The sequence below is a fragment of the Trichosurus vulpecula genome, chromosome 4 (assembly GCF_011100635.1).
Source record: "Trichosurus vulpecula isolate mTriVul1 chromosome 4, mTriVul1.pri, whole genome shotgun sequence".
NCBI classification, from domain to species: domain Eukaryota; kingdom Metazoa; phylum Chordata; class Mammalia; order Diprotodontia; family Phalangeridae; genus Trichosurus; species Trichosurus vulpecula.
Genome location: NC_050576.1, coordinates 82136088 through 82163193, shown reverse-complemented (window position 1 = coordinate 82163193; position 27106 = coordinate 82136088). Strand labels below are relative to the sequence as shown.

Here is a 27106-nt window from a genome sequence, read left to right as displayed (position 1 = left end):
AAATATGAATTGTACATAAAAACTGCACGTGATGGGGAAAAAAGACTAAAATTCATCATTCGTAGACAATCTCCTGTTTTCTTTTTCTGTGCATGTTAAAATGTTTATGTTTGTTGATCTTTGTTAAGTCCATAATTTTTAAAAAGTTGTCTAAAAAGCTAGTGGGAATATAAGAAGTAGGACAAAGTAGACATGTCATGTGGAAGGTCTTACATAACCAACCAGTGGTTAGTTCCTTGACAGGACAGACAATGCCTGACCAAAGGAAGGATGTGGGAAAGTAAAGATATAGCAACCCTTAGTTTCTGAATGTACCAGAGCAAAATACTTTTGGAACCAGTCAAGTTTCTAGGGGAGGGGAAAGGAGGAAGTAGACAAACTAGAGTTAGAAAAGTTTTTATCTTATTAAAAAGAAGAGGCAAAGGGAAAACTAAAGAATCACCATCTTCAGAATAAAAAACTCTGTGACTGAAGACTTATCAAAGAATATAATTCTACAAGAATCAGAAGAACTGAACAGAAGAATAAAATGTACTATTGAGGAGAAGCATACAACAGGTAAAGGAAAAATAATAAAAATGTGAGAATGTAGAATGTATAAGAAATATTTATGAAATGTCTATTGATATTTTCTTGGTTTTGTTGGATCATTGGAGGAAAAAGTATGCATATATAAATATCCTTTTACAATAATTAGGATTCAAATGAGAATGGCTCATGAATGCATTTTCTAAATATTAAGCGTAATATAAATTCAAATTAATCAATCACAGAATCTAAAAGTTGAGAAGAACTTCGGAGGAGAATTAATCCAATCAACCTCTCTACAAAAAGCCACTCTCCATCATATCTAATACACTTTCTTACCTGAAGACCTCCAGTGAGGGGAGAACCACTATTTCCAGGGGTAGTCCCTTCCATTTGAGGGATAGTTCTAATTGTTAAGAAGTTTTTTTCCCTTACTTTGATACTAGATTTTGTTTAACTTAAGTATAACGCTTTACAGTTATTTCTATTACATTTCTTATTGTTTCATTCAGCCCAATGTTCACATTTGTCACAATCTTTTCGAATCCCATTTCAAATCCCTAGATTTAAGCTATGCCTTTCAGATCTATGTCACTTGCAAATTTGATCAGCTAAACTTTTATCTATTTCACTGATAAAAACATTCAATAATTTGAGGCCAAACACAGATCCCTGGGACACTCCCTGGAGACCTCCTTTAAAGTTGACGTGGAACCATTAAGGACTAATCTTTTGGATCCAACCATTCTACTAATTCTATATCTACCTAATTTTATGATCATATAATCTACATCTCTCCAAATTGTCTACAAGCATAACAAGAGAAATTATATTTTCTTCCCTATGAGTCCTTACGGTGTTAATACCAACCATGTAACTGTGGTCTTCTTATAATATAGCATATTGACCAGTCTGGGCTTAAAAAAAAAAACTAACATTACCCTAATGAAGCGACTCAAGGAGTGGCAATAACTTTAATCATTAAGTCATTTTCAGGTTCCCAGAAAAGTTTTAACCTTTGCTTCTTTAAATATATAAGAAAATATATAAGAAATTAAATACTGATTTAAAACTGACCTCAGGACTAACTAACGATATTTGACATATTTTGAGAAGTAATTTTGGATGTGTAATACTGAAAGCAAATAGGAGGGGTGTGCTGGAGCAAGTTCTGAGCAGCTTATGAGGACCAATTTTTAAATTTTTGGTGTGAGCATTTGCAACTCAGAAATCCACAATCAGCTATAAATCAGGGCTAGATTTGTCTTGTTGATTTTCTAGACTTAAGAAAGTGTTAATAATGCAGAATAAACTTAAGAGGGTGTGTGCAGAGACCATTTATTAAACATTTGACAGCAAACTCCTGTATATCACTTTATAAAGATTTCTTGAGCTTAGCAAGAGTGCAGCAAGAGGCTCAGAAAACAAAGTCATCTCCAGACTGGAAGACTGGTGATGGGAGGATGACAATAGTAATGATAACAATAAAAACAACACTTAAAGTTTGCAAAAGTACTATATATCCATCATCCTACTGGATCCTCCCAACTGGTAAAGATCATAGGGTTATTATCTAGAAGAGATCACAAAGGCCACCATCCGACAACCTCATTTTACAGATGAAATAATTGAGTTCCTAAGAGGTGAAGTGAAAGGTAGAAGTCAATGTTTATCATGGAAATGTCTCCCCACTCCAGACCAGGTACTGGGACTTTGTTCTGCGACTGTTGTTCAAGCACCAGATTGATGACTCAAAAAATTGCTAGCTCTCAAAAAACAATTACAGGATAGGAAAAGGAAAGACCTAAAAGATCAACCTGAATTTTCATGGAAAAGTGGGAGAAAAACCCTAATATTATGGAGCAGTTTTGCTGTCCAGAGATCATTACTATCAACTTGTAGAAAGATAACATTTCTTTCCACTGAGTAGGCTTAAAATATAAATCATATATGTTTAAACCCAAGCTATTAATGAAGGCAAAGGGATGGCAAGAATCTCTGGGATCTCTTTAGTTCTAACAGTAATCATCCATTGCTCTTGCACTTGAGAAGAAAAAGAAAACAGCAACTAGAGACAAATACTTCTCCAAAAAAAAAAACAGGTACAACTATGCAAATGAAGCTTCTTTTTGGTTTGTTCAAGAAAAAAAAATCCCTTAAATGTTTCCTTGGCAGACAAGGAGCAAGATGAAGCCAATCCTTTGTGTTTGATCGTTGAAACTCTTCTGAGAAAGCATTTATTTTTCTGTTTCTGGTTTTAGCTGCAGACTTAGAGACAACTTGATTATTTTTAATGACTGAAAAATGCTCTGGATTGATCTTTCAGTGGTTTGAGGGATATATTGTATTACCAGCATGGCTACCTCTTCCCACTGCTATAGATCACAAACTACAGTTGTCTTCATACATTACATATTTGTGGTATGTCCCTGCTACTGGACAATCCCTCCATGTTGTTCTTATCTCATTTCCCACTGTACCAACCACATAGCCCACTCCCCTCACTCCACACTCATATACACATACATTCTAAAAGGAGATTATGTAGCTTTCTATTTCATTAAGATAGAGGCCACCACAGATGCTATCCCCTCAGGTCACCTCTGTTCCTCAAATCTTCTCAATATCATTACTCACTCTCCTTCTCTAAGGTCACAGAAGAGGCATTCCAACTACTCACTGGGGGCAGGAACAACTGGTAAAATTAGGCTAACTCTATTAACTATCTGTATGATAGTTATCCATGCTGAGTTCCTGCTTTTCTATTTATGTTGCTGTTTATGAATGATTAACTTCCCTTAGCTTCTACAGACCCCTCCTGGAGATATCATATCCTCTGTTTCACAAGCCTCCTGCCCTCTGTCTCTCCTTAAAGGACCTTGGAAAAGATTGTGCCAGGAGTTGTCATGAAAGTGCTGGGAGCATTTTTTTCTGTCCAGGCTTTCAAAACCTTCTCTGTCCCATGGGGCACTGATTCACCTTGTACATAGGACATTGGTTTCAACAATTATCCACACATTTCCTAATTGTTAGTTTGTTTGTTCGTTTGTTTTTAAATTGACTGGGTTTGCCATGATCCCAATAAATCTGAGGCCCTAGATTATTCATAACTGACTAGGCTAATGGTTCATAACAACAGCTAGCATTTACACAGTGATTTAAGGTTTGCAAACTGTTTTAAATATGTTATCTTGTTTGATTTTCATAGCCATGTGAAGTAGGTACTATCATCATCCTCATTACACAGACAATGAAACTGAGGATGAGGAAGCCCATGAGACTCGCCTAAGATCACACAGCTAATAAGAGCTGTGGACAGGATTCGAATTCAGGTCTTCCTGATTCCAAGTCCAGCATTCTATCAAACTAGGAGGCTGTTATGACTACTGATTCGGCAAAAAAGAAAAGAGAAGTGGTGATAACACCTGAGTCCATTTATCCTCCTCTACCATTTTTTTCTTTTAACAGCAAGTCTCTTTATTTCACTCAGGCCAGAAATCCAGTGGCTACTCAAGGCCTAATCCCACCACTAAAGGACATGAAATATTTGACCTCTATCTCCAACCTGGGCCAGTTCATCCTTCCTTAGCTAAGCTGATGGGTCCTTGCTCCCACAGGGATTGATGACTGATTGAGTTCAGATATCAAACAGCCTGAACCCATTGTAGTTCAGAGATCTCAAGCTCAGTCTTCCCAGTAGGAAGGATTACAGACCACCTTGGCCCTAGTCCACTGATCCTTCCAATAAATCTTAATTTACTTTGATAACTGTAAGTCCTTCATGTAATCATTTATGGCACCTCTGATCTAAACCCAAGAATTGCCTGGCTTGTCCAGGCAAATTAATATTTTCAATCAGGGTGGAGCAAGATGGCAGAGTAAAAGCAGGGACTTGCTTGAGCTCTCCCCCAAACCCCTCCAAATACCTGTAAAAAATGACTCTAAACAAATTCTAGAGCAACAGAACCCACAAAATGACAGAGTGAAACAAATTTCCAGCCCAAGACCACCTGGAAGGTCAACAGGAAAGGTCTGTTGCACCAGTCTGAGAGAAGAACACAATCCAGCAAGGGCTGTACTAGCACAGATGAGGCCAGAACAGGCCTCAGGGGATTGAATCACTGGAAGTTGTGGCAGTTTTCAGACTTCGCAACCCACAAATGCCAAAGACAACTTAGAAGGTCAGTAGGAAAAGTCTATCAGTCCTGGGTGAGAGAGGAGTGGCCCCAGGCACAGGGTGGTGGAGGTGGCAGTGGCTGTTTCTGGCATTCTCGGCCCACAGACAGTGGGTAGATCGAAATGGCTGATCAGAGGGGGATTCCAGGGATCTTTTTGCTGGTGCTGAGGCAAGATTCACTTGATTTGTCTGTGCTTGGATCTGGGTCACAGTCCTGGGTGGTGATCCTGGGGCAAGGAGGAGCCCTGGAGTAGCAGAGCTTGTTGCTCCAGTGGAGAGGAAATCCTCCTCACAGTTCTAAGGCAGAAAATAGTGCTTGTGGTCACTCACAGAGCAGAGCAGAGGCCAGGAGAGGAGCAAACACCTCTCCTTTGATGATACCACCTTGAAAGAACTGAAAATTTACAGGTCCCTAGAAGTATCTCTGAAAACAGCTGCACAAAAGCCCCGAAACTTGAGACAGTACAACCTCCACATTGAAAACAGAGTCCTACCATAACAAAGAAATAAAAAGTCAAGTAATTGGCTGGGAAAATGAGCAGTGGGGAAAAAATGAGACTATAGAATCTTACTTAGGTGCCAAGGAAGTTCAAAACATACACTCAGAAGAAGGCAACTAAGTCAAAGCTCCTACAACCAAAGCCTCCAAGAAAAATATGAATTGGTCTCAGGCCATGTAAGAGTTCAAAAAACATTTTGAAAATCAAATAAGAGAAGCAGAGGAAAAATTGGGAAGATAAATGGGAGTGATACAAGAAAATCATGGGAAAAAATGAGTCAACAGCTTGCTAAAGGACACTCAAAAAATGCTGAAGAAAATAACGCCTTAAAAAATATACTAACCCAAATGGCAAAAGAGATCCAAAAAGCCAATGAGGAGAAGAATGCCTTAAAAAGCAGAATTGGTCAAATGGAAAAGGAGGTCCAAAAGCTCACTGAAGAAAATAATTCCTCAAAAATTAGAATGGAGCAAATGGAAGCAAATGACTCCATGAGAAATCAAGAAATTATAAAACAAAACCAAAAGAATGAAAAAATAGAATACAATGTGAAATCTCTCACTAGAAAAATGACTGACCTGGAAAATAGATCCAGGAGAGATAATTTTAAAATTTTTGGACTACCTGAAAGCCATGATCAAAAAAAGAACCTAGACATCATCTTTCAAGACATTATCAAGGAAAACTGCCAATATTCTAGAACCAGAGGGTAAAATAGAAATTGAAAGAATCCATCAATCACCTCCTGAAAGAGATTCCAAAAGGAAAATTCCTAGGAGTATTGTAGCCAAATTCCAGAGTTCTCAGATCAAGGGCAGAATATAGCAAGCAGCAAGAAAGGAACAATTCAGGTATGATAGAAACATAATCAGGATAACACAAGACTTAGCGGCTTCTACATTAAGGAACCAGAGGGCTGGGAATATGATATTCCAGGGGTCAAAGGAATTAGGATTAAAACCAACAATCACTTACCCAACAAAACTGAGTATAACACTTTGGGGGGGGGAAATGGATATTCAATGAAATAGAGGACTTTCAAGCATTCTTGATGAAAAGACCAGAGCTGAACAGAAAATTTGATTTTCAAATGTAAGAATCAAGAGAAGCATGAAAAGGTAAACAGAAAAGAGAAATTATAAGGGACTTATTGAAGTTGAACTCTTTACATTCCTACATGGAGAGTTGATATTTGTAACTCATGAGACCTTTCTCAGTATTAGGGTAGTTGGATGGAATATATATATATATATATATATATATATATATATATATATATATATATATATATATATATATATATATATATATATATAGAGAGAGAGAGAGAGAGAGAGAGAGAGAGAGAGAGAGAGAGAGAGAGGGCATAGGGTGAGTTGAATATGAGTGGATGATATCTAAAAAGTAAAATTAAGAAGTAAGAGAGGAATGTACTGGGAGAAGGAGAAAGGGAGAGGTAGAATGGGGTAAATTATCTCACATAAAAGAGACAAGAGAAAGCTTTTACAATGAGGGGAAGAAGGAGAAGGTGAGAGGGAATGAGTGAACCTTACTCTCATCAGATTTGGCTTAAGGAGGGAATAACATACACACACAATTGGGTATGGAAATCTATCTTACCCTACAGGAAAGTAGGGGGGAAGGATAAGAGAGAGGGGAAAATAGAAGGGAGAGCAAAAGGGAGGAGGGGGTAATCAGAAGCAAACACTTTTGCGGATGGACAGGGTCAAAGGAGAGAATAGAATAAATGGAGGATGGATAGGATGGAGGGAAACATCGTTGTCTTTCACAACATAAATATATGGAAGTGTTTTGCATGACTGCACATGTATAACCTTTATAGAATTGCTCACCTTCTCAATGAGGGTGTGTGCAGAGGGAGGAAGGGAGAGAATGTGGAACTCAAAGTTTTAAAAACAAATGTTAAAAAATTGTTTTTACATGCAACTAGGAAATAAGACATACAGGCAATGGGGTATGGAAATCTATCTTGCCCTACAAGAAAATAGAAGGTAAAGGGATAAGAGAAAGGAGGTGGTGATGATAGAAGGGAGGCCAGATTGGGGAAAGGGGAAATCAGAATGCATGCTGTCTTGGGGTGAGGGGAGGGGAAAGATGGGGAGAAAACTTGGAACTCAAAATCTTGCAGAAGTGAATGTTGAAAACTAAAAATAAATTAATTATTAAAAATGCCTTCTCTCCTCCAGGATCTTACTAGTGGTCATCCTCCCTTTCTCATTTACCTTCATTCCTTCCCTCCCTCGCTATTGCCTTCTTCCCATTTGTCTAACAAACATGTACAGGTCTCCCAATCTGATTAAAATTCTTCCCTTGACCCTTTTATACCATTTGTTTAATGTTCCATCTCTCCTTTCCCTTTCACTTCTTAATTTCTTGAAAAAACAGTTTTGGAAGGTACCTCAGAGATCATCTAGTTCAACCAGCATATGACTATAAATCTTCTTTAAAACATCCCTAAACAAGTGGTTGTCCAGTTTATACTTGAAGAACATTAATGAAAAGGAACCCAGCTAGGTGAGATGCTGGATAGAGTGACAAGTCTGGAGTCAGGAGGACCTAAGTTATTAGCTGTGTGACCCTGGGAAAGTCACTTAACCCTGTTTGCCTCAATTCCTCATCTGTGAAATGAGGAGAAGGAAGTATAAAACTAGTCCAGTATCTTTGCCAAGAAAACCCCAAATGTGGTCATGAAGAGTTGGACACAACTAAAATGACTCAGTGATAACAAATGACCACTCAGTACCAGAAATAGTGCTAAGTGCTTTTTTTTAAAACAAATATTATTTCATTTGATCCTCACAACCATCATACAGGTGGAATGCTGCTAATACTATCAGACATAGTGCATTAGTTTTGCTATACTGCTATCTCTTTTAAAAATCTTTATTATAATGAATAACACTGTGTAGAGAAGAGGAAGGGACATATTTTGAAATGCAGAAGGGATATATTTAGAAAAGAATATAAATAAATACAAAAGATATAAAGGTTAGATAATTTTAAAAGCCATCGAAATTCAAAATATACATATCCAGTTGCTAACTTTCTTATGCTCAGAGAATATATTAAACCAGATGGAAAACAGAGGAGATGATTTTCAGCTAGATAATATTTTTTTTCTAGGATTTCAAGTTCGTAGGTACTCTTAAAGAACACAAGAATTGGGTGAAAATTGATTTTTTTTTCCTAATCACATTTGTTGAATTTTTTGAGGGTGTTGCCAAGGAGTAATAGCTCTTTATAATTGATTCCTAACAGAGATAGAAAGAATTTATATTTACAAGAAGTCTGTAAGCTCTTTATTTCACTGGTCTATTGTTAATAGATGGGTTTTGCTAATTCTCTTATGTCAATCCTATTAGCTATTCAGAGCTATTTCTGCAAGGTCATCATCCAGGGACCTCAATCCGGGCTTAGATCTTTCTATGTGCCATAGGAATTCAATCAAAAAGGAATTCCCTTCTCCTGAGCACCATCAAAGGCGCCAGTCAGTCCAGCTGTAACTTGATCCAGACAACTGAGCAGCAGACCAAAAGGTAGGTTGGGTTGGGTTTTTGTTTTTTGGGAAGGTGGAGTTGGTAACTTTAATGTTTTGGTTTTTTGGATTTTTTTTTTTTTACATCACACACATTTACAGATTATACTCTCTTCATCAGAGGTTTCTCATAACAAAGTCAAGCAGCTAAATGAAACAAATAATACAGACCAGTCAGTCTATTATCCTTTAGATTTTACTTCAGGAAAAAAAAATGGCCCTATTACACTACAAAGCTATTCTTGTAGTCTTAAAGAATTGCCTGGGGCACTGAGATGTTAAATGGCTTACTATGTGACAAAACTAGTAAGGTCTCTGAGACAAGACTTGAATCTATGTCCTCCTAACTCACTCCCAGACTGGCACTCAATACACTACACTGAAAAGCAAATGCTTGAGGTTTGTCTTTGCCACTTGAAATTAGTCTGTTTCCTCTAGAATTAGAGCATCCTATTTCAATGAATCAAACCTTTGAACATCTTTACTAAGGCAGTAGTTGAAGCTTTGGATTAAATTTGGAATAAGGTTTGGAATTTTGGAATTCTCAATTCATCAGTCTTTTTGGAGGGGGGTGAAGAGAGGAAGAACTGAAAGGAAAGTAAATTGCCTACTCAGCAAGTCATGTTTAGAGACTTAGCTTCCAGGAACCTATTGATGAAAAACTCCTGGCTGAGGTTTTGGTTTTTTCTATTCATGCCTCAATCTCAATGTGATAGGGAAGGAAGGAAGGAAGCGTTTAAAATAAATTAAGTGCTTACTACGAGCAAAGCACTGTGCTAAGGGCTGGGGATAAAAATAGTAAAATAAGACAGTCCCTGCTTTCCAGGAGCTCACATGCTAATGGGAAGACAGCACATATCAAAGGTTTCAGAAACAAATCAGATAGAAAGGCTCCATGGTCCTTAGGGCATGCAGTGCCAAAGCAGATGGTAGTACCTCTTATCTAATGTCATTCCCACTAATAAAATCACACCAGTTTCTAATGTTGAACCATTGGACAATGCCAAGGTCTTTGATGACAACTTTCCGTTCTGGGTTTTTAGTAGATGGGGATGTGGTACCTGCAGGAATGACAACAATAGGGATTGTTTTCTGGAAGGATTCCTGTATCAAAGGCTCTTGGGTTCATAGTCCTAAACTATCTCCATCTAGATCTGAGGGAAGGTAGTAAACAGAAAAAGAAAAAGAAAGAAGGGGAAAAAAGAAAAGGAAGCTTTCTTCAATGCTTTGCCACAACAGGGGCCCAACAAGACTCTCAGATTGTGGCCAGATCAAAGCCAGATCAAAATGTAATTGGGAAATGTTTAACGAAATAAATAAAAATGCAATGTAATATAGATAGTATTAATTTTTTTTTGTTTTCTTAGTCAATATGCAGCCCACGGGGATCCATTTCCATTTGAGTTTGATGCCATTGTGTTTATCATACCTTATCATGACAGGGGAAAAGATCAACTGTTAGAAAATGTGAAAAAATTAAACCATTTGTCAGGCTCTCTACAAGACTAAATTGGGAAGCAACATGGTACAATGGAAAAGGCATTGGCCTTGAAGTTAGAGCACCTGGCTTCAAATCTCTGTGTCATATTATTACTGGGACCTGGGCAAATCATTTAACCCCTTCTGCCTCAATTTTATCGTCTGTAAAATGAATGGGTTGGATTGAATGACCTCTGAGATTCCTTTCAGCTATAGATCTATGATCCTATTAATTTCTATTGTAACTTCAGGGGACACCTAAAGTAAGGTGGCTGAAAACCTGAAAGGGAAAACTTCCAAACTTCCACTAATACACCTTAAATTAGATAAGAAACCTTCTTCTCTTGTATCTCTCAGAGATGACCATTACTAAGCAACCTACTTTATAAGACATAGATAACTAGCACTAACAATATTTTCAGTTTGAATTGTGAAAGTGCCTGAACCAGGGTTCTTCCACTGTTTTGCAAGAGACCGTTTTAATCTGCAGAATCAGCTTTTACTTATAACATCCCTTTTTAAAAACATGTGATCACAGAAGACTTGCACTTGAGAGTCAGCTGCATCCCAGCAAAAGATCAATTTAACATGCCAGCATCTATAAGATCCATTGTAAAGGACGATCTGTATTGCTTTGTTGTGCTAGAATCTTGACGAATACCATGTAGATTGGAAAAAGCATTCTGTAGGCTGGGTACAAGCAATCTTTTTTCCCCATGACCATTCAGAAATTTCTGTTGAATGTTATTTATGAGAATTTGTTGTTTCTATATTTAATATGCATTACGTAATTTAGCTTTTGATCTAGAAAGTATATGAAGGTCATTAAATACTGGCTGAAACTGAGTTCACATGGATTGTAACATAATATCACCAAAGTATTTCTGAAACATGAAGAAATTTTAAAACCACAGATACAATCGCTCTTAAATTTCCAAAAGAAGCCTGCCACTTTCTTCATTTCCTCCAGAAAGGCTAGGAGGAAGGAAGTCTCACGACCACTGGTGATGCCCTTTGCTTGGTCACTCCCTCTTCTCCTCCCCTAGCCCCTGCCTATGCAAAAACCATCCAAACTGCTTGACTACTCAAACAATTTCTAACTCTTTTGGTAAGATGTAGTACCACTGGGCCTTACTATCTGCCCTTCCCTCTGTGTCCTCAAGACCCTTACCATTGTTATTTGATATACTATGTAAACTAAGGACTTCCGGGCCTTGCCATCTACTGCCCCCTCTTTTGCTGTTGTTCAGTCGTTTTCAGTTGTATTTGACTCATCATGACCCCATTTGGGTTTTCTTGACAAAGATGCTGGAGTGGCTTGCCATTTCCTTCTCCAAACTGCCCCTTCTAAGGCCCTTCAAACCTGTCCATTAGCTCTTCTAAATAAAGTGTGAATGCCTTGAGAACAGAGGTTGTTTTGATTTTTCTATTTTTATTCCCAAATTTTAGTGTGGTGCTTGGCACAAAGCAAGTATTTATTAAATGTTTTTTTCATTCATCCATTCCTTCAGTTTCTGGAAATTCCCCCAGAGTAAAAGAAGTAGAACCAGGTTAACACCAAACAGGTGGGTGGCCTCCTCTGAGAGAGATTGTTTTCTCCAGGGGGATATAATTTTTACCGAGGGAGAGAAGAATGAGCATTGGCATTAGAGTTGGGAAGCCTAGGGTCAGTCTTGCCTTACTAGTTCTGTGACCTGGGTTAAATCACTTAACTTCTCTAATTTTCAGCTTCCTCCTCTGAAAACGTGGTTATAATAATAGTACTTATTTCACAGGGATGTTGTGAGGATCCAATGAAATAATGCTCATAAAAGTACTTTGGAAGACTTACATTTAATTGTCAACTATAACTACTAAGTCCCTTTCAAATGTTACTCCTTGAGGTCAAAGACTGTTTTTCTATTTCTTTGTATCCCCCAAAATTTGAACAGTTCAATAAGTATTTATTAAGGCAGCATTATTAAGTACCTATTATGTGCCAGGCACTGTGCTAAGCACTAAGGATACAAAGAAAAACAAAAACAAAAGTCCCTACTCTCAAGGAGCTAAGAGTCTAACAGCACTTGGTTCATAGTAATAATCACTTAATAAGTGCTTATTGATTCATAATTATTGTTATCATTATTCTTACAGAAGCAGCCTAGTAGAAAGAGCCAGTTATGCTAATCTCTATGTGCCTGGGCAAGTTCTTGGGATTAGTTGATTAAATCATGGATGGATGACCACCCAATAGAAATCATGAGTCATTTGCACATTACTAGCATTACTGCTGCTATAAGTGACTGCAAACAGGGCTTCAAATTGGAGCTCTCTCCTACTATGGAAATTATTGGCAAAACTCCTTCCACCATCTCCAACCAAAAGGCTGCAGAAGCAGAATGTTCCTTTCTTGCCAAAGCAACATTCCCTATGGAAAGGCTTGTGAGCTTTTATCTAGAATCAGAACAAAATAGAAAGGTGACAAATATAAAACACAGGACAGTTGTAGAAGTGAGCAAAATGATGAGCATACTTTTCAGGCATTATGCTAGGATTTTGAAGATTTTATTAATCATGCTGTGATTGAATTCATCAAGCAGTGCCAGGCTCTGTGCTCACCACTGAAGACTGAAGGGAAAAAAATAGTTGCTGTCTTTAAGGACTTATATTTTCTTGGAGGGGGGGGCGGGAGGAAAGAAGCATCACACACACAGGGAAATACAAGATATATACAAAATAAATACAAGGTAATGGGGGGATTCACAACTGGGTAAATCAGGAAAGGCCTCTTGAAGGAGATACTGTTTGAGGTGAGCCTTTAGAGGAGCTAGAGTTTTCAAGAGGCAGAGATGAGGAGGGGGAGTATTCTAGAAATGGGGGAGACAGTTTGGGCATAGGTAAAGAGGTAGAAGATGCGATGTCACTTATGGAAACAGAAAGCCCACCAGTTTGGCTGGAATATAAAATTGAGAGGGAATAATGTGTAACCAGCCTTGAAGTTAGGCTGGGGCCAAAGGGTGATGAGATTAAGCGCCAAACTGGGGAGTTCCTATTTTATTTTAGGGTATCCTAGGAGGCATTGCAAAATCTCGATTAGTCAAGTTATACCTGTGTTTTGATTTTATTAATCTGATTGGTACGTGTAGGATGGATTAGAGAGGGGAGAGGCAGGATTCATTACTTTCTGGGGCTTCTGATGCTATTTGTTTAGTTGCAGTGGTCATTATGACAACATCAAAAAAAAGAAAAAAGTGAAAAATGAGGGTGGAAGAGAGCTCATTGTGTCCAGAGTTTTCAGATGCAAAAATTTAAGGATGGCAGTAGAAATTCTGAATATTGTTTCCTCCCCTGTAAACTTTTATTTCATTACAGATTTAAAGTGTAAAAAGCGTAGCTCCTTGCACCATAAAAGGAAAGAGGAGAAAAAATGAGAGGGAAAATGCATTAAGATTTGCACAATGTTGTGTAAGGGAGGTAATTTTACAGGGAGGCTGCCCAAATCCTCACACCTCTTTCCACACATAAACACACAAGAGAGAAACCATTCAGAACTGGTGGAAGAACCATTCAAATTTATGGCTTTTTTGATTGATATTTAATCATATGTTTCTTTCCATATCAGTCTACCACTTAAACAGTCTAAAATGAATAAATGAAAGTTTTTTATATTAACATTTTAAGTTGCATTATTCCGCAAATCCCACTGAAGACTCAATAAACTGGTCTTCTATTTATTCTGAATGATTTGTTTAGCTCTTGGTCGAAAATAAATCTTGATTGTTCTCTTGCTCCTGAAAAACTACTTTACTAAGATAGAGCTCCAACATTATTGATCCTCTAACATCATGATGTAAAGCAAATATCTCATCTTTTCAGAAGTAATTGATAACAAAATGTTATGATAGATGAACTATAGCCATGGATGAGACAGGAGAATAAAATGTTCATTGGAGGTAAATTTTCATCCATGTAAAGTCAAAGGATACTTTGGGGAGTCATCTAAGTCCTATCAGGGGAGATTCATATAGACATAATCAAATATGCAAAGTATCTGTAAATTATAAGTGTGTGGGGAGCTCGAGATGTAGAAGTTCCTCTTAAGCCTGACTCAGCAAATAAGTCCTGGGAAGCTTCCTGAGCCACAGATAAATTAAGTGACTTACCCAGGGTTATACAACTACTAAAGTGTCAAAACGTGAACCTCAGCCTCTTTTTTAACTACATCCATGAAGCTCTACCAGTCAGGATTTGAACCTTGGCCTTCTTGATACCAAGCCCAGGACTTTATTATGCCAAGCTTTTTGTAGGATGTATTGGTTTGGTTGTTTTGTTGTTTGTTTGTTTTTTAACCTAAGAATCAGTCCTTCTCTGCTAAGTGTTTCAAATACTTTGTTTCTTTCAGTCTACCATTGCTTTCTCTATTAAGGGACATTGTCTACAGCCAATCAATAAACATAGTTTTAGTGAATACCTACCGAGAGCCTAGCATTGCATGTTACAGGGACATGAAAAAAGAAGTTATTGACATGGCACCAAGCCACGAGGAACTCATAAGCACCTTGTGGGTACAAGATACGTCCGTGGGAAGCACTCATAGAACACCAAGTAGTATATGATTAAAGGCTAAAACAGAACAAAGTCTTAGAATTGGCTCTCTGAATCCAGCTACATACAGACCAAGCCACCTCTGTAGGTGAAGATAAGCAAAAGGCAAAGAGTGGGGTGATTGCATTGTAGAACTTGGAGGGGACTATAAATTTCCCTGTGTTCAAAAATACATTTTGTAATCAGGCTTGGTTTTATGACATTTGTTCTCACCATTAGTCATCCCTTTAGGTAATCATGCCAAGGGTCTGCTGAGAAAGGGAAGTTTCATACTTTTGGGAGGCAAGTGATAGTTCTGGGTTTAGTCATCTGCTATGAATCAGTTAATAATCCCTGATGCTGTCTGAGGAGGGGTCCAAGGAGATGTAAAGTGAGGGCCAGCATGAGGCCCAGCAAGGGAGGGCAGAAGAAATGGAAGAAATGGAATAAGGAGACAACACTGGGGTGGGGGTGGAATGGGGGGCTGAAGAACAGGGAAAGCTGCTCCTAAAAGGGAAGTGGAAGCAGAAGGCTTATAAACTTTGCTGAATCCACAGTTTTGCCCAACAATAAGACATTCTTGCTAATATAAAGTTGCTGCAGTTAATATTTTAGAGATGTGCTCAATGTTAGTTTAATAGATTGAAAGTGATAGTTCATTTCAGCATTTGATTCTTACAGAATTCTTTATGTCTTTCTGGCTAATAAGCTCAGACATACCAGCATCATTTGGGACTAACTCCCCTCCTGGAAGAGTCTCTTCTGACTGGATTATGGTTTGTGAGGGTGGCATGTGTTCAAGAGGTGGAAGCGAATTGATTTTAAACCTCATTACAAAAGAACTGTTTTCTTGTTAAGGTGTAACTTTTTGGCTCTCTCACTCCTGTCTATTTTCTGTGTTTTACCTATTTGGGGAAAGATGTCAATTATATCACCAGAAAAGGAGCAATTTTCTTGTTTAGGTTCTTAATCTCTTCATCCCTTACCTCTTAAAACAAAATTCAGAATAAAGCATTTTGAGCAAGTACCCACAACGCCCATCCCCTAAGTACCAATAGTATATTTTTTCTGTACCTGATCAAATAGGAAAATATAAATTATATTGACAAGTATCTATTAAGAACCTACTATGTAAGTTTCTTGGGAGAAGAGACTTTCTTCTTTGTCTTTGAAATCTCAGCACCTAGCAGAGTGCTTGACACATAGTAGGTACATAATGAATGCTTCTTGGTTGAGGATTGATTTATAGCAGACGTGGTGGTAGGCAGTGGGGATACAACAGAAATAGTCTCTGCTTTCAAGGGTAGGGTGGACAAGAATGAGGAGGTCCCAGAACTGTAAGTATCCAGGAAATGTTGGTCATATATCACAGGCACCTCAGAACAAAACAGCACTGCTTAACATCTTTGTAGGACTCAGGAAGCTTAAAAACAAAGGAGAGAATAGAAAACTAAGAAAAACTGGCAAGGTCTTAAACTCAAGTGAACCTGGAGTCAAAAATATGTTACATTACCTACCAAGACAGTTGCCATTAGGAACACAAAGTTCCCTTTAAAAAAATAGCAGTTATGAATACATGAATGATGATTTGCTATTTTTCACAAAATTTCCCCAAACATGATTGTATCATAGAAAATATCATAGGATTTAGAGCTGAAGTCAGTCATTCAGTAAGTCAACAAGCATTTATTAAATTCTTGCTCTATCTGGGCACTGTGCTAAGCATTGGGGTTACAAAGTAAGGCAGAAAACATGGTCTCTGTTTTCAAGAAGTCCATATTCTAATGAGGGAGACAACATGTAAATAAGTAGGCACCTCAAAGGTCCCTAAGAACAGGATGGAAACTTCTCTGGCTTCATCTGGGTTTATATCTTCTAATACAGTTATTACTATTAACTGCTACTAATAATTCAAATTTCATTCAAAAATCTTCCAATGAAAAGACTAATTTTTCTTTCCTTATAAACTGATGAGGGCTAATAGAGAAATACATAATGTAAATATTACTCAGCCTATGTATTTTAAGCTATTTTGATTTAATTTCCTAAATCATTCATTTCTACAACATGTACCCCCTCTTCAGTTAGTTTGTTTTACTGAATAGAGACGTCACAATACCAGCGGCTTGTAATCTGCTCACAGCCTACAGCAGAGAATGTTCTTCTAAAATCTTCATTTTTGTCAGCAAGTATCTTTACATCTGCAACAAATCAAATACTTGACAGGCCTCTGACCCACAAAAATATAGGTCAGAATGTTTAAAATGACTAGTAATAGACATTGTCCTAGGGCAGGGTTAACTATATATCTTAGCAATAGTTCTAGTATTTTTCTAATTGTTTTTAACTGAAGTTTAGACTTTAAGCATTTCCTTTCTTTTGGTAATTCAAATAATCATTTTTATAAGATAGGAGTGGACCTGTGATTTGTTTGGCATAAGGAACTCCCAGATGATGAAACTATCTCTACTGGTGCAGGTTGACACCCTCACTGCAATTTATAGTCTTAGAAAGTTGCCTAGGGCAGAGGTGTCAAATGGCTGTATGCTTGGGAAATATTTAACAAAATATAAACAAAAACACAATAAAACATAGACAACATTATATTTTAAAGCTAAGTCAATATGCAGTTGGCCAAGATCTTTACTTATGGTTTAGTGACCTTCCCCATTTCTACATCACTGGACTAGGGCACTGAGAGTTTAAGTGGTTTCTCCAAGATCACACAGCCTTTATATATTAAGGAAGGAACCTGAATCCAGGTCTTCCCGCCTCTGTGGCTGCCTCTGTATGCCCGATAAGAACTTGGCTGAATTAATGTGTAAATGATGAATAAAAAGGAGTTTTTTAATGGCTTTGAGAGAAAAGGTTTGAAGAATATGTTCTTATCTAGCAGGAATAACTGGGATGTTATTATTGTTGGTATTTCTATTGCTACTAGCTATTACTACTACAACTACTAGCTACTACTACTATTACTATTAGTACTAGTACTAGTACTACCACTAAATTCCCACAGAGTATAAAGTGAGCACTAAGAATGATGGAAAGTTAATTTAAACTATTCATTCTGATTAATCTTAGTTATTTTTATTTTTCCTCCATTGATGTCCTATTCCATTGGAAGCTAGAGGGCACAATGAATAGAACATTGGGCCTGGAGTCAGGAAGACCTAAGTTCAAATCCAGGCTCAGACACTTAATAGCTATGTCACCCTGGGCAAATCACTTTAATCTCTGCATTTCTTCGACTGTATCATGGAAATTATAATAATACCTACCAACCACGGTTGTTTTGAGAATCAAATGAGATAATATTTGTTGGAAAAAAAAAGTAAGGTGTGTAGATCAGCACAGTGCCTGCTCGATAGTAGGGATAATATAAATGCTTCATCCTTTCTCTTCCCTCTTCCCTTCCATTGCCTCCTCATGGTATGGAGTGAGTCTGGATTATCAAAAGATACCTTGGCGCTGTACAAGTTTTCTCAGGTCCTGCCAGTCTAGAACAGTTTTAAGGAGAGGTCCACCAGTAATAGAGTGGATGTCTGCTGTTTGAGGACCAGCCAAGTTAAATTTGGAAAAGGATATGATCAGGTTGGTGGCAAGAACTTAAAGAGGGATGGATCTTTCTAGCCACAGCTGCTCTCAAACACAAGTCACTTACCTATGGAAGGGTCAGTCAGTCCATCAATAAGCACTGGTGGAAGGAGCAAGTACCCACAACAATTAAATCACATATCTATGAAATATTTTAAGTATTTTAACATATCTATGTATATACGTAGAGAATAGTAACACCTGAGAGTGGTAGCCCTTTAAAATGTAGTAAGATGTTCAGTCATTGGGTTCTCATGACCAAGACTCTTATTTAATGTCAATAAGCTTTTAAGGATGAGAGAAATGCACAATTGCAACTGTGTAAAACTGCCTTGCTCTGAACAAGATGAAACTGCGTCATAGTCATAACTCTTTTTAATCAGATAAGGTAGCCAATCCTGTAACCCTCCCTGAACAATGGCAATCCCTAAGTGAAGCTGACAGTTTTCTCTGTCACCTTGTCCCAGTTTCTCACTTCTTTCAGATAAAAACATACTTGTTTGGTGTCCACACAATACCTTATATGATTCTATTGGCAATATTCTATAACCTTCATTCTGGTTCAGCCATGGTTGTTGATTTCCTTTTTTTGTGTCTTTTTCCCCTTCTTTTGGTCCCTGTGTAAGACACTCCTGGGAAGCCATACAATGCAGATTCTAGGGGCACTTGGTCTGCAACTTAATAGTCTTATAGTGTTGCCTGAGACATTAAGGGTTAAATAAATTGTCTAGGACTAAGTGGACATGGATATTTACCACTACTAATGACATTATGGGACAAATGTTCTGGATTTTAAAAAAATCTTGCCCAGAGAAAGCTATAGAGCTAATGTTTATATAGGGTGTCCCCAAAGTCTTAGGGCAGCTCACTAAGACTTTTGGTACATCTTGTACAATGTGTGTCCAAAATGCGTTGGATATGTTATCTCATTTGATCATAGTCTAGATGCAGAAGTTCTTAACATTTTTGTGTCATGGACTCCTTTGGTAGTATGGTGAAACCTATCGACCCCTTCTCAAAATAATGTTTTTCACCCACATTCATAATTGAAGAAAATGCAAAATTTGAACCGGATATTAGAGAAAATAAAGATGTATTTCTCCCATCCAAGTTTATGGATCCCCAGAAACTTTTGTCTGTGAACACTAGGTGAAAAAGTCTGAGTGTAGAGATATCTTCACAAATGCAATGGGTATACAGTGAAAGTATATTGAATAATGAATGAATCAATGAATGAAATAAGTAAAGCTAAAATTAGGACAAATGGTTTGACATGATAAAAGGAAGTTTAATAGCAATTTCGATGATTTAGCAGTTGTAACAGGAATGTGGATGGTGACAAAGAAAAGTCCATCTCTCCTTTTCTGGAGTTGAGAAAAGCAAGGCAATATAATTTTTTCCTCCATTTTTTTTTCTGTCCCTTCCTTATGAAGGCATCAACCAATGCTACTGTTGGTAGCTACTGCTCCCTCCCCATCCATATCCTCAATACGTGAACATAGGCCAAAATTGTTCCTATTTCAACTGCAGCCATTCCACAATGACTAGCTTTGTCTATGTGACCTAAAGCTTGTCCTGAGGATTGGATTACCTTCTCAGCAAGGTGGTGCCTTAATTTTTTTTAGCAGTAATCAGCTTTCCTTTCTTTCATTGTGGGCTTTTGTCTTAGCAAAAACAAAGACACCAAGCATTATTTCTGTTTCTTGGTTATTGGTAACAAAATTGTTTTCAGAGTTGTTTAAACACTATTTATATTTCTTGTACTTTTATAAATACCTGAAGTAAGCATCTTGCTTTCTCAAAATTCAGAAGGAAGAAAAGTCTCTAACAAAGCTAAAGCATTCTGGGCACTAAACAGTTCTATACAAGTTATCAGGTGATCTGCCATTTTTTTATTTTCAATCATAACTTTTAATATAGTAAGTTACCCAGCAATTACTTTTGATGACTACTGGTTTTCCCCTATTTACTATCTTAGATAGTTAATAGTTATAGTGCTATTAAAGAGCTGTTTATATTCTATAAAATTGAATTACTGCCATTTTTGTGCTCCACCTTTAATTATATCTGAATTAATTTGTAGCTCACTTCCTTTCTTATATTTCTAGCTGTATGATTCATGAACACTATATCTTTGTTTCTGTTTTCCTTTTCATAAAATAATAACTGAGATTTATATAATGCTTTAACGTTTGCAAAGTGCTTTATTTATATTTTATCATTTTATTTTCTCATCTCCTTATCTCATCCAGACTGGAAGTACGATGGCCAATTATGGGTATGACCCCGTTGCTAATTGGCATGGAAGCTTAGACCCACTCATTTTCCAACCTGAGCTATTTCACCCCCTCCTTGTGCAGCCTGGTGGCCCCTGCTCCCAGGGGCTTGCCATATTCGTGCTAGACTTTGTGTGGAAACACTTGATTGACTTTAGCCCTCCTGAAGCTCAGAACTCCCAAACTCCAATGCTCTTTCAGCCTTAGCATCCCCTAGTAGCAGAGATTACAGGTATACAACACCACCTCTAGCACATTTCCCTTCCTTCTTAGAATATTTTGAACAAAATTTAAACTTTTCTTAATGTCAGGATCATTATGAAAATTATGTATTGCACAATGATACACTCTTAAGTCTACTGAAGTGTATATGTCTATGCCACGCCTAAGTTAAACACTACACTATTTCAGTTCTTGTATTCTACTTTTTTAAAAAAATATTAGTTCTTCTTTCTTCTCTTCTGCTGCTGAGATCAGCTGATACTTTACTTCTTATTATAGTGAGTACCACAGAAAGTATACTTGCCTATAACCAGTCCCTTCCTTCAGTGTAATTTCTGGCTTCCAATCTGTTTTGGATTGAGGAATGAGATAACTAACCCCATTAAAAATACATGCAAAGTAAAAGTAAATAGTCCCTATATGAATACTTGCCTATGAATAAAGCATATGCGCTTTCTTTGGTCTAAGAATCCTGGGATCTTTATTTTGATTTCTCAAACATCGTTTTGGTTCCTTCCAGATTCTGGGCTATGTTCTAGACAGGCAACATGGCTAGAGAGCTGAGTCTATTCGTCTTTTTAGGAAGTGTTCACTGATAGAGTATCTTTTTCTAGTTTTGATAGAAAAGCTGGCCTCAGGCCATTGACCAGGCAAAACCTCCCCATGTATTTCAGTGTTTTCACTTCTACAATTCAAATAGTGATAAGATAACAGCTTTATACAATAACTTTACAAAATAATGAACATTGTTTCACAAAGAATATGGCCCAATACAGGAAAACTAATTTGGATTGGGATTTGGTTAAAACACTTGCTTTTTAAACATATGTGTAAAGCTTAATATCCTGTCACTTATTGCAAACGTTAGTCTATCTTCAAACCTAGGAACAGTAGGAAATTATATGATTCAGCTCTATATTCTACCCATCTATCACTCATCTATTGATTTCTTTGTTGACCTCACAGATTATGTCAAACGCTGACACAAAAATGGAAGAAACCAAAAGCCTCAGTCTGGAAGAGGATTTTGAGGGGCAGGCCACACACACAGGTAAAAAACATACTAAGCAAAATGTTCCCTTATCTAAGTGAAAATAAATCTGTAGCCCACATTAAGTTGCCTTCCTAGAGTTGGGATTTCCTTATTTTTTTTCTAGATCTCAGAGAACTCAGAACTGTTTCATTTTTTGTTTCTCTGTCCTCTTATAATTTACTCTGGTACCTACACAAATATTACCTCTATAATAATAGTACAGCACATATTTATTAAGGACCTTCTACATGGAAAACAGTGTGCTAGATTCTGAGAGTGATAAAAAAAACTTAGACAAAATATGAGCATACTAGAGCGATGACGCCAAAATGGCTATAGTGCTAAATGCATAAAGTTAACATAGAAATATTAAAATATAAAAGAGTGACAAAACAAAATGCTATTTGAGGTCAGAGAAGGAAAGTCATTCCTGACTTGCAGAAGAGAGAAGACTTCTTGAAGCACATAACATTTGTATTGGATAGGGGTTCAAAAGGCAAGAAGAAAAGAGAAGGCAATACTAGCAATTCCCCCTCACCCTATAATTTTAATCTGACCATTACATTACAGTGATTTTAAGTGTTCTTTTGTTGATAAACAATGTTAAAAATGTACATAACTCACATATTCATAATGCAGAGGTTTCTGGATGATTCTATGCCAAAACCTATTTAACATGCTTAAAACAAGAGGGCGTTTTTATTATCATGACAATCAGAGACATCCAGCCCAAGCAAGTCATTGGTTTCACCAGCAGGAGAAGACAAGTCTGTTTCTATGACAACACATATATAAACTTCAGAAGTACAAGCTGCCCTTCTGATAATCTAAAAAGCAAATGACAAATCTATATTCCAGGCCCCAAAGGAGTTATCAATGATTGGAGAAAGTTTAAGTTGGAAAGTGAAGATGATGATTCCATCCCACCTAACAAGAAGGAAATTCTCAGACAAATGTCTTCTCCTCAATGTCGAGATGATAAAGACACAAAAGAAAGATTCAGCAGAAAGGTAAGAAGAAGATATGATATTATTTCCGCAAGAAAAGGTAAGTGCGAATCACACAAATGAATCTGATTGAATTCAGCCCCCCATGAATGGACTCCGGGGTCTTAAAACTTTATGACACTCAATTATGTTCTCGACTGAATTTTCTACTCCCAACACAGTTTAGTAGGTTAATGTTTTTGTTTTGCTGTCATAGAGATATCCTGAGCAAATATGCAGAGCTCTTTAGCTATGCATTTGGCCCTCTTGGAACAACCAGAGTAAGCCAAGAGAGGACATGATTAGGGGTTGAAAAGTTTCATTTCATGTTCATGTTCTCTCACTGACTTACTATGGCCTTGAACGTGTAACTTTCTTTGCTTCAATTTTCCTCTCTGTTGAAGGATAATAGTAATACCTTCTCAGTCTGCATAACAAAGCTGAGAGGGTTTGAGAAGATATTCATGAAAGTGTCTTGAAAAGTAAAAAGTGGTATGTAAAGGTTTTGGATTCAGCAGAATTGAAGCCCCTTCTGAGCAAGGATTGTTTTGGTTTTCTTCTTGTATTCACAAGCCCTGCACCTTACTTCGAGTAGAGGCTCCATAAACGTTTGTTGAAATGGATTAGATTGGATTGGATTGGATTTTTTAAGACTAACAAATGAAACTTTGGGAAAATTGCTCCAACAGGAAAATGTAGGTATAGGAAATGGAGAAACATGTCGGATGTCAGACCTCAACTTGTATCTGGAAGGTCATCATTTCATCTAATACACTTATAGAAAAAGAAACTGAGGCAGAGAGAGGTTAAGTGATTTGCCCAGGTTCACACAGCTAGCAAGGAACACAAGCCAAGATTTTGAGTCCACATTTATTACAGTGCAGGATGAGAGGAAAGGGGCATGGGATTTGGAGTCCGAGGACCTGAGTTTGAATCTGGATTCTGCCACTGTGTAACTTTAGTCAAGTCACTTATCTTTCCATGGCCTCATTTTTCGCATCTGTAAAATGAGGGGCTTAGATAAAGTGACCACCAAGGTCTCTTCAAATTCTAAAGGACCATAATTCTAAATGCTTTACTTTGTGCTAAGCAGTTGGGGAAAGAAGAACAAAAACAAACAAACAAAAAAATAATCCTTTCCTTCAGAAGCAGCTGAGGTGGTTCAGTGAGTAAGAGTGCTAGGTCCGGAGTCAGGAAAATCTGAGTTCAGATCTGACCTCAGACAGAGACTAGCTGTGTGACCCCAGGCAACTCATTTAACATTTCTCTGCCTCAGTTTCTTCAACTGTAAAATGAAGATAATAATAGCACCCACCCCACCCCCCAGGGTTGTTGTGATGATCAAATGAGGTATTTATAAAGTGCTTAGCACAGGGCCTGGCACATAGTAGGTGCTTAATAAATGCTTGTTTCCTTCCTTCCTTCCTTTCTGTCTTTTTCTTCCTTTCTTTCTTTCTTTCTTTCTTTCTTTCTTCTTTCTTTCTTTCTTTCTTTCTTTCTTTCTTTCTTTCTTTCTTTCTTTCTTTCTTTCTTTCTTTCTTTCTTCCTTCCTTCCTTCCTTCCTTCCTTCCCCAAGGGCTCCCATTCTAATGGATCCAATCCACCATACTCATGTTTTCCAAAATCCTACCATAAACATCTTATTGCATCCTAACCATTGCATAGATGGGAAAGCAGAAACAATGAAATACACCCAAAATCTATTGCTCTTGCCACTACCACCCCATCCTTTAGTCAGTCAGTCAATCAATCAATAAGCATTTCTTAAGTGGGTACTGTGTGCCAGATACCATGACACATACTAGGGATACAAATAAAAAAAAGAAACAATCCCTACACATGAGGAACATATATGTGTGTGTATACACATGCACACATACGTAACGGGATTAAATGCAATAAGGTTAACTAGAAGTGGTTAGGAAGGAAAGGCACTAGCAATTAGAGGAATCAGGAAATGTGGTACTTCAGCTAAGTATAAAAAGAAGAGAAAAATGAGAGGTAGAGTATTACATATGACAAAAAGAGATAAGGACAATTTGGCTGGTTTGCATTTTGTGGGGATGAGACTGGAAAGAGAGGCTGGGGCCAGGTTGTGAAAGAAAGTCTTTAAAAGCTAATCAGAAGAATTTATATTTTATCCTAGAGGTGACAGTCACTGGTATTGACTGAGTAGGGGAGTGACGCAGTCAGATGTGGGTTTGTTTGTTTGTTTTCACAGATGAGCGTGCAAGAATATGAACTCATCCACCAGGACAAAGAGGACGAAGACTGTCTCCGTAAATACCGGAAACAATGCATGCAAGACATGCACCAGAAGCTGAGCTTTGGACCCAGGTATGGGTTTGTAACAGAGCTGGAGAGTGGGGAGCAGTTCTTGGAAGCCATTGAGAAGGAACAGAAGATCACCACAGTCATCGTTCACATCTATGAAGACGGTATCAAGGGCTGCGAGGCCCTGAACAATAGCTTAAGCTGCCTTGCCGCAGAATACTCGATGGTAAAATTTTGTAAAATCAAAGCTTCTAACACAGGTGCTGGGGACCGCTTCTCCTCAGATGTGCTTCCAACATTGCTGGTCTACAAAGGTGGGGAGCTTATCAGCAATTTCATTAGTGTCACTGAGCAGTTTGCTGAAGATTTTTTTGCTGTCGATGTTGAGTGTTTTCTTAATGAGTATGGGTTACTTCCTGAAAGGGAGATCCATTCACTGGAGCAGGCCAGCATGGAAGATGAAGATGTTGAGTAATTTGAGGTATCATATTTCAATATCTCAAATTTCTCCTTTTTGTATTACAAAAAGATCTGTTTTCCTTTCTTTTTTAGAAAAATCTGTACATGGTAATTGCCACTCTAACATGTAAAGACCTGACACAATAAGTAGATACCTGGCTTATGTGGATTTCTTAGCTTGAACATGTCAGCTTTCTTTTCAAGTCAATAATATTACCCCTTTACTCTGTGTGTTGGGATGTAGCCTTCAACAATGTTATAGACAGATTAAGAGAGAACTGATGATTTTTTTGACATTTTGGACAGAATCAATTTTCTTTTTCTGAATTAAAAAAAAAAGTCTCTGGCCTTTTTCCCTTTGGTTCTGTCTTCAGGATTACTGTTTGAGAACTAACTATGTGATACTAATAAAGCTGCAAGAGTAAATTTTTTTTTATTTGTGAAATCCGTTCCTTCTCACTTATTAAATTTTGCAAGGCCTTAGAAAAAAATGAGAAATTCCCAAAATGCAATACAAAATCATTATTATGTAGGGTTAGTATATGTGTCAAGGGAAAAAAAAAACTCATCCATGGTACAACTGATTCTTCTAATCTTTAATGCCTCTCCAAAAATATATCATATATATATATATATACACACACACACACACACACACACATATATATATATACGTATACATATATATTCTATATTTGTTTACAGGTGGTGTTCTTCCCCTCCCCCAGTAGACTATAAGTTCCTTGAGGGCAAGGTCTGTTTATGTCTTTGTATCACTGGCATCTAGCCTAGTGTCCAGTACATGGTAGGTGATTAAAAATGCTAACTGAAATAAATGGAATTACTTTAAAGTTGAGAAGACAAAGTGTATCCCTGAGCTAAAATTCTTTCATCTGTAAAATGAAGATAATAAAAGTAGTAATACATATATGCTTGTAGGATTACAGATTTGGAGCTGGAAAGGACCTCAGAGAAAATGGTACAAGCCCCTCCCACCATCACTACCCCCTTATTTTATAGATAAAGGAAGTGAGGCACATAAAAATTATGGCTTGTCCAGGGTCACAGAGCTACTAAGTATTTGAGGCAGGAATTGAACCCAGGTCTTTATTCCAGGTTGAGGTCCTTATTCATTATGTCATACTGCCTTCCAAGGTTACTGAAATGATCAAATGAGATAATGTACAGTAAATTCTATGTGAAATTAGGCAACAAGAAAAATACCAAGCTTGCCCATATTTTTAATGTAACCACTCAAAACTGCTAATGGCCCCAAGGACACTAGGAACTTCCCCCTCTCCCTCTCAAGGACCCTCAAGCTCTGGGTCCGTGAATTTAGGGGTCCCTCTTCTTAAGGGCCAGGCTCTCTTCTTCCAACCCTTTGTCTCTTTACACTCCCCCCACCCAGACCCTAAAGGAAAATCACTTAAAACTTAGATTTGGGCTGTAAAAGGTA

General features: G+C 37.5%; 1 protein-coding gene across 2 annotated transcripts; it reads left to right on the top strand.

Moving 5' to 3' along the window:
* The first annotated feature begins 241 nt into the window (after positions 1-241).
* PDC (phosducin) lies at positions 242-26086 on the top strand. 2 transcript variants are annotated; one of them, XM_036758036.1, is made up of 5 exons: positions 242-558; positions 8663-8762; positions 21865-21949; positions 22790-22941; positions 25139-26086. In XM_036758036.1, exons 3-5 carry the CDS (start codon positions 21868-21870, stop codon positions 25664-25666), a joined length of 762 nt encoding a protein of 253 aa, XP_036613931.1. In that variant the 5' UTR covers positions 242-558; positions 8663-8762; positions 21865-21867; the 3' UTR covers positions 25667-26086. The 2 variants fall into 2 exon arrangements, with proteins under 2 accessions (XP_036613931.1, XP_036613930.1); XM_036758035.1 differs by having other exon boundaries at positions 8589-8762.
* Positions 26087-27106: the final 1020 nt, after the last annotated feature.

Excerpts from the sequence above, each read along its gene's own strand:
- PDC (XM_036758036.1), top strand. The coding sequence starts at position 21,868 with ATGTCAAACGCTGACACAAAAATGGAAGAAACCAAAAGCCTCAGTCTG. Across the intron at positions 21,950-22,789 it reads GGGGCAGGCCACACACACAG|GCCCCAAAGGAGTTATCAAT; the intron begins GTAAAAAACATA and ends TCTATATTCCAG. Across the intron at positions 22,942-25,138 it reads AAGAAAGATTCAGCAGAAAG|ATGAGCGTGCAAGAATATGA; the intron begins GTAAGAAGAAGA and ends TTGTTTTCACAG.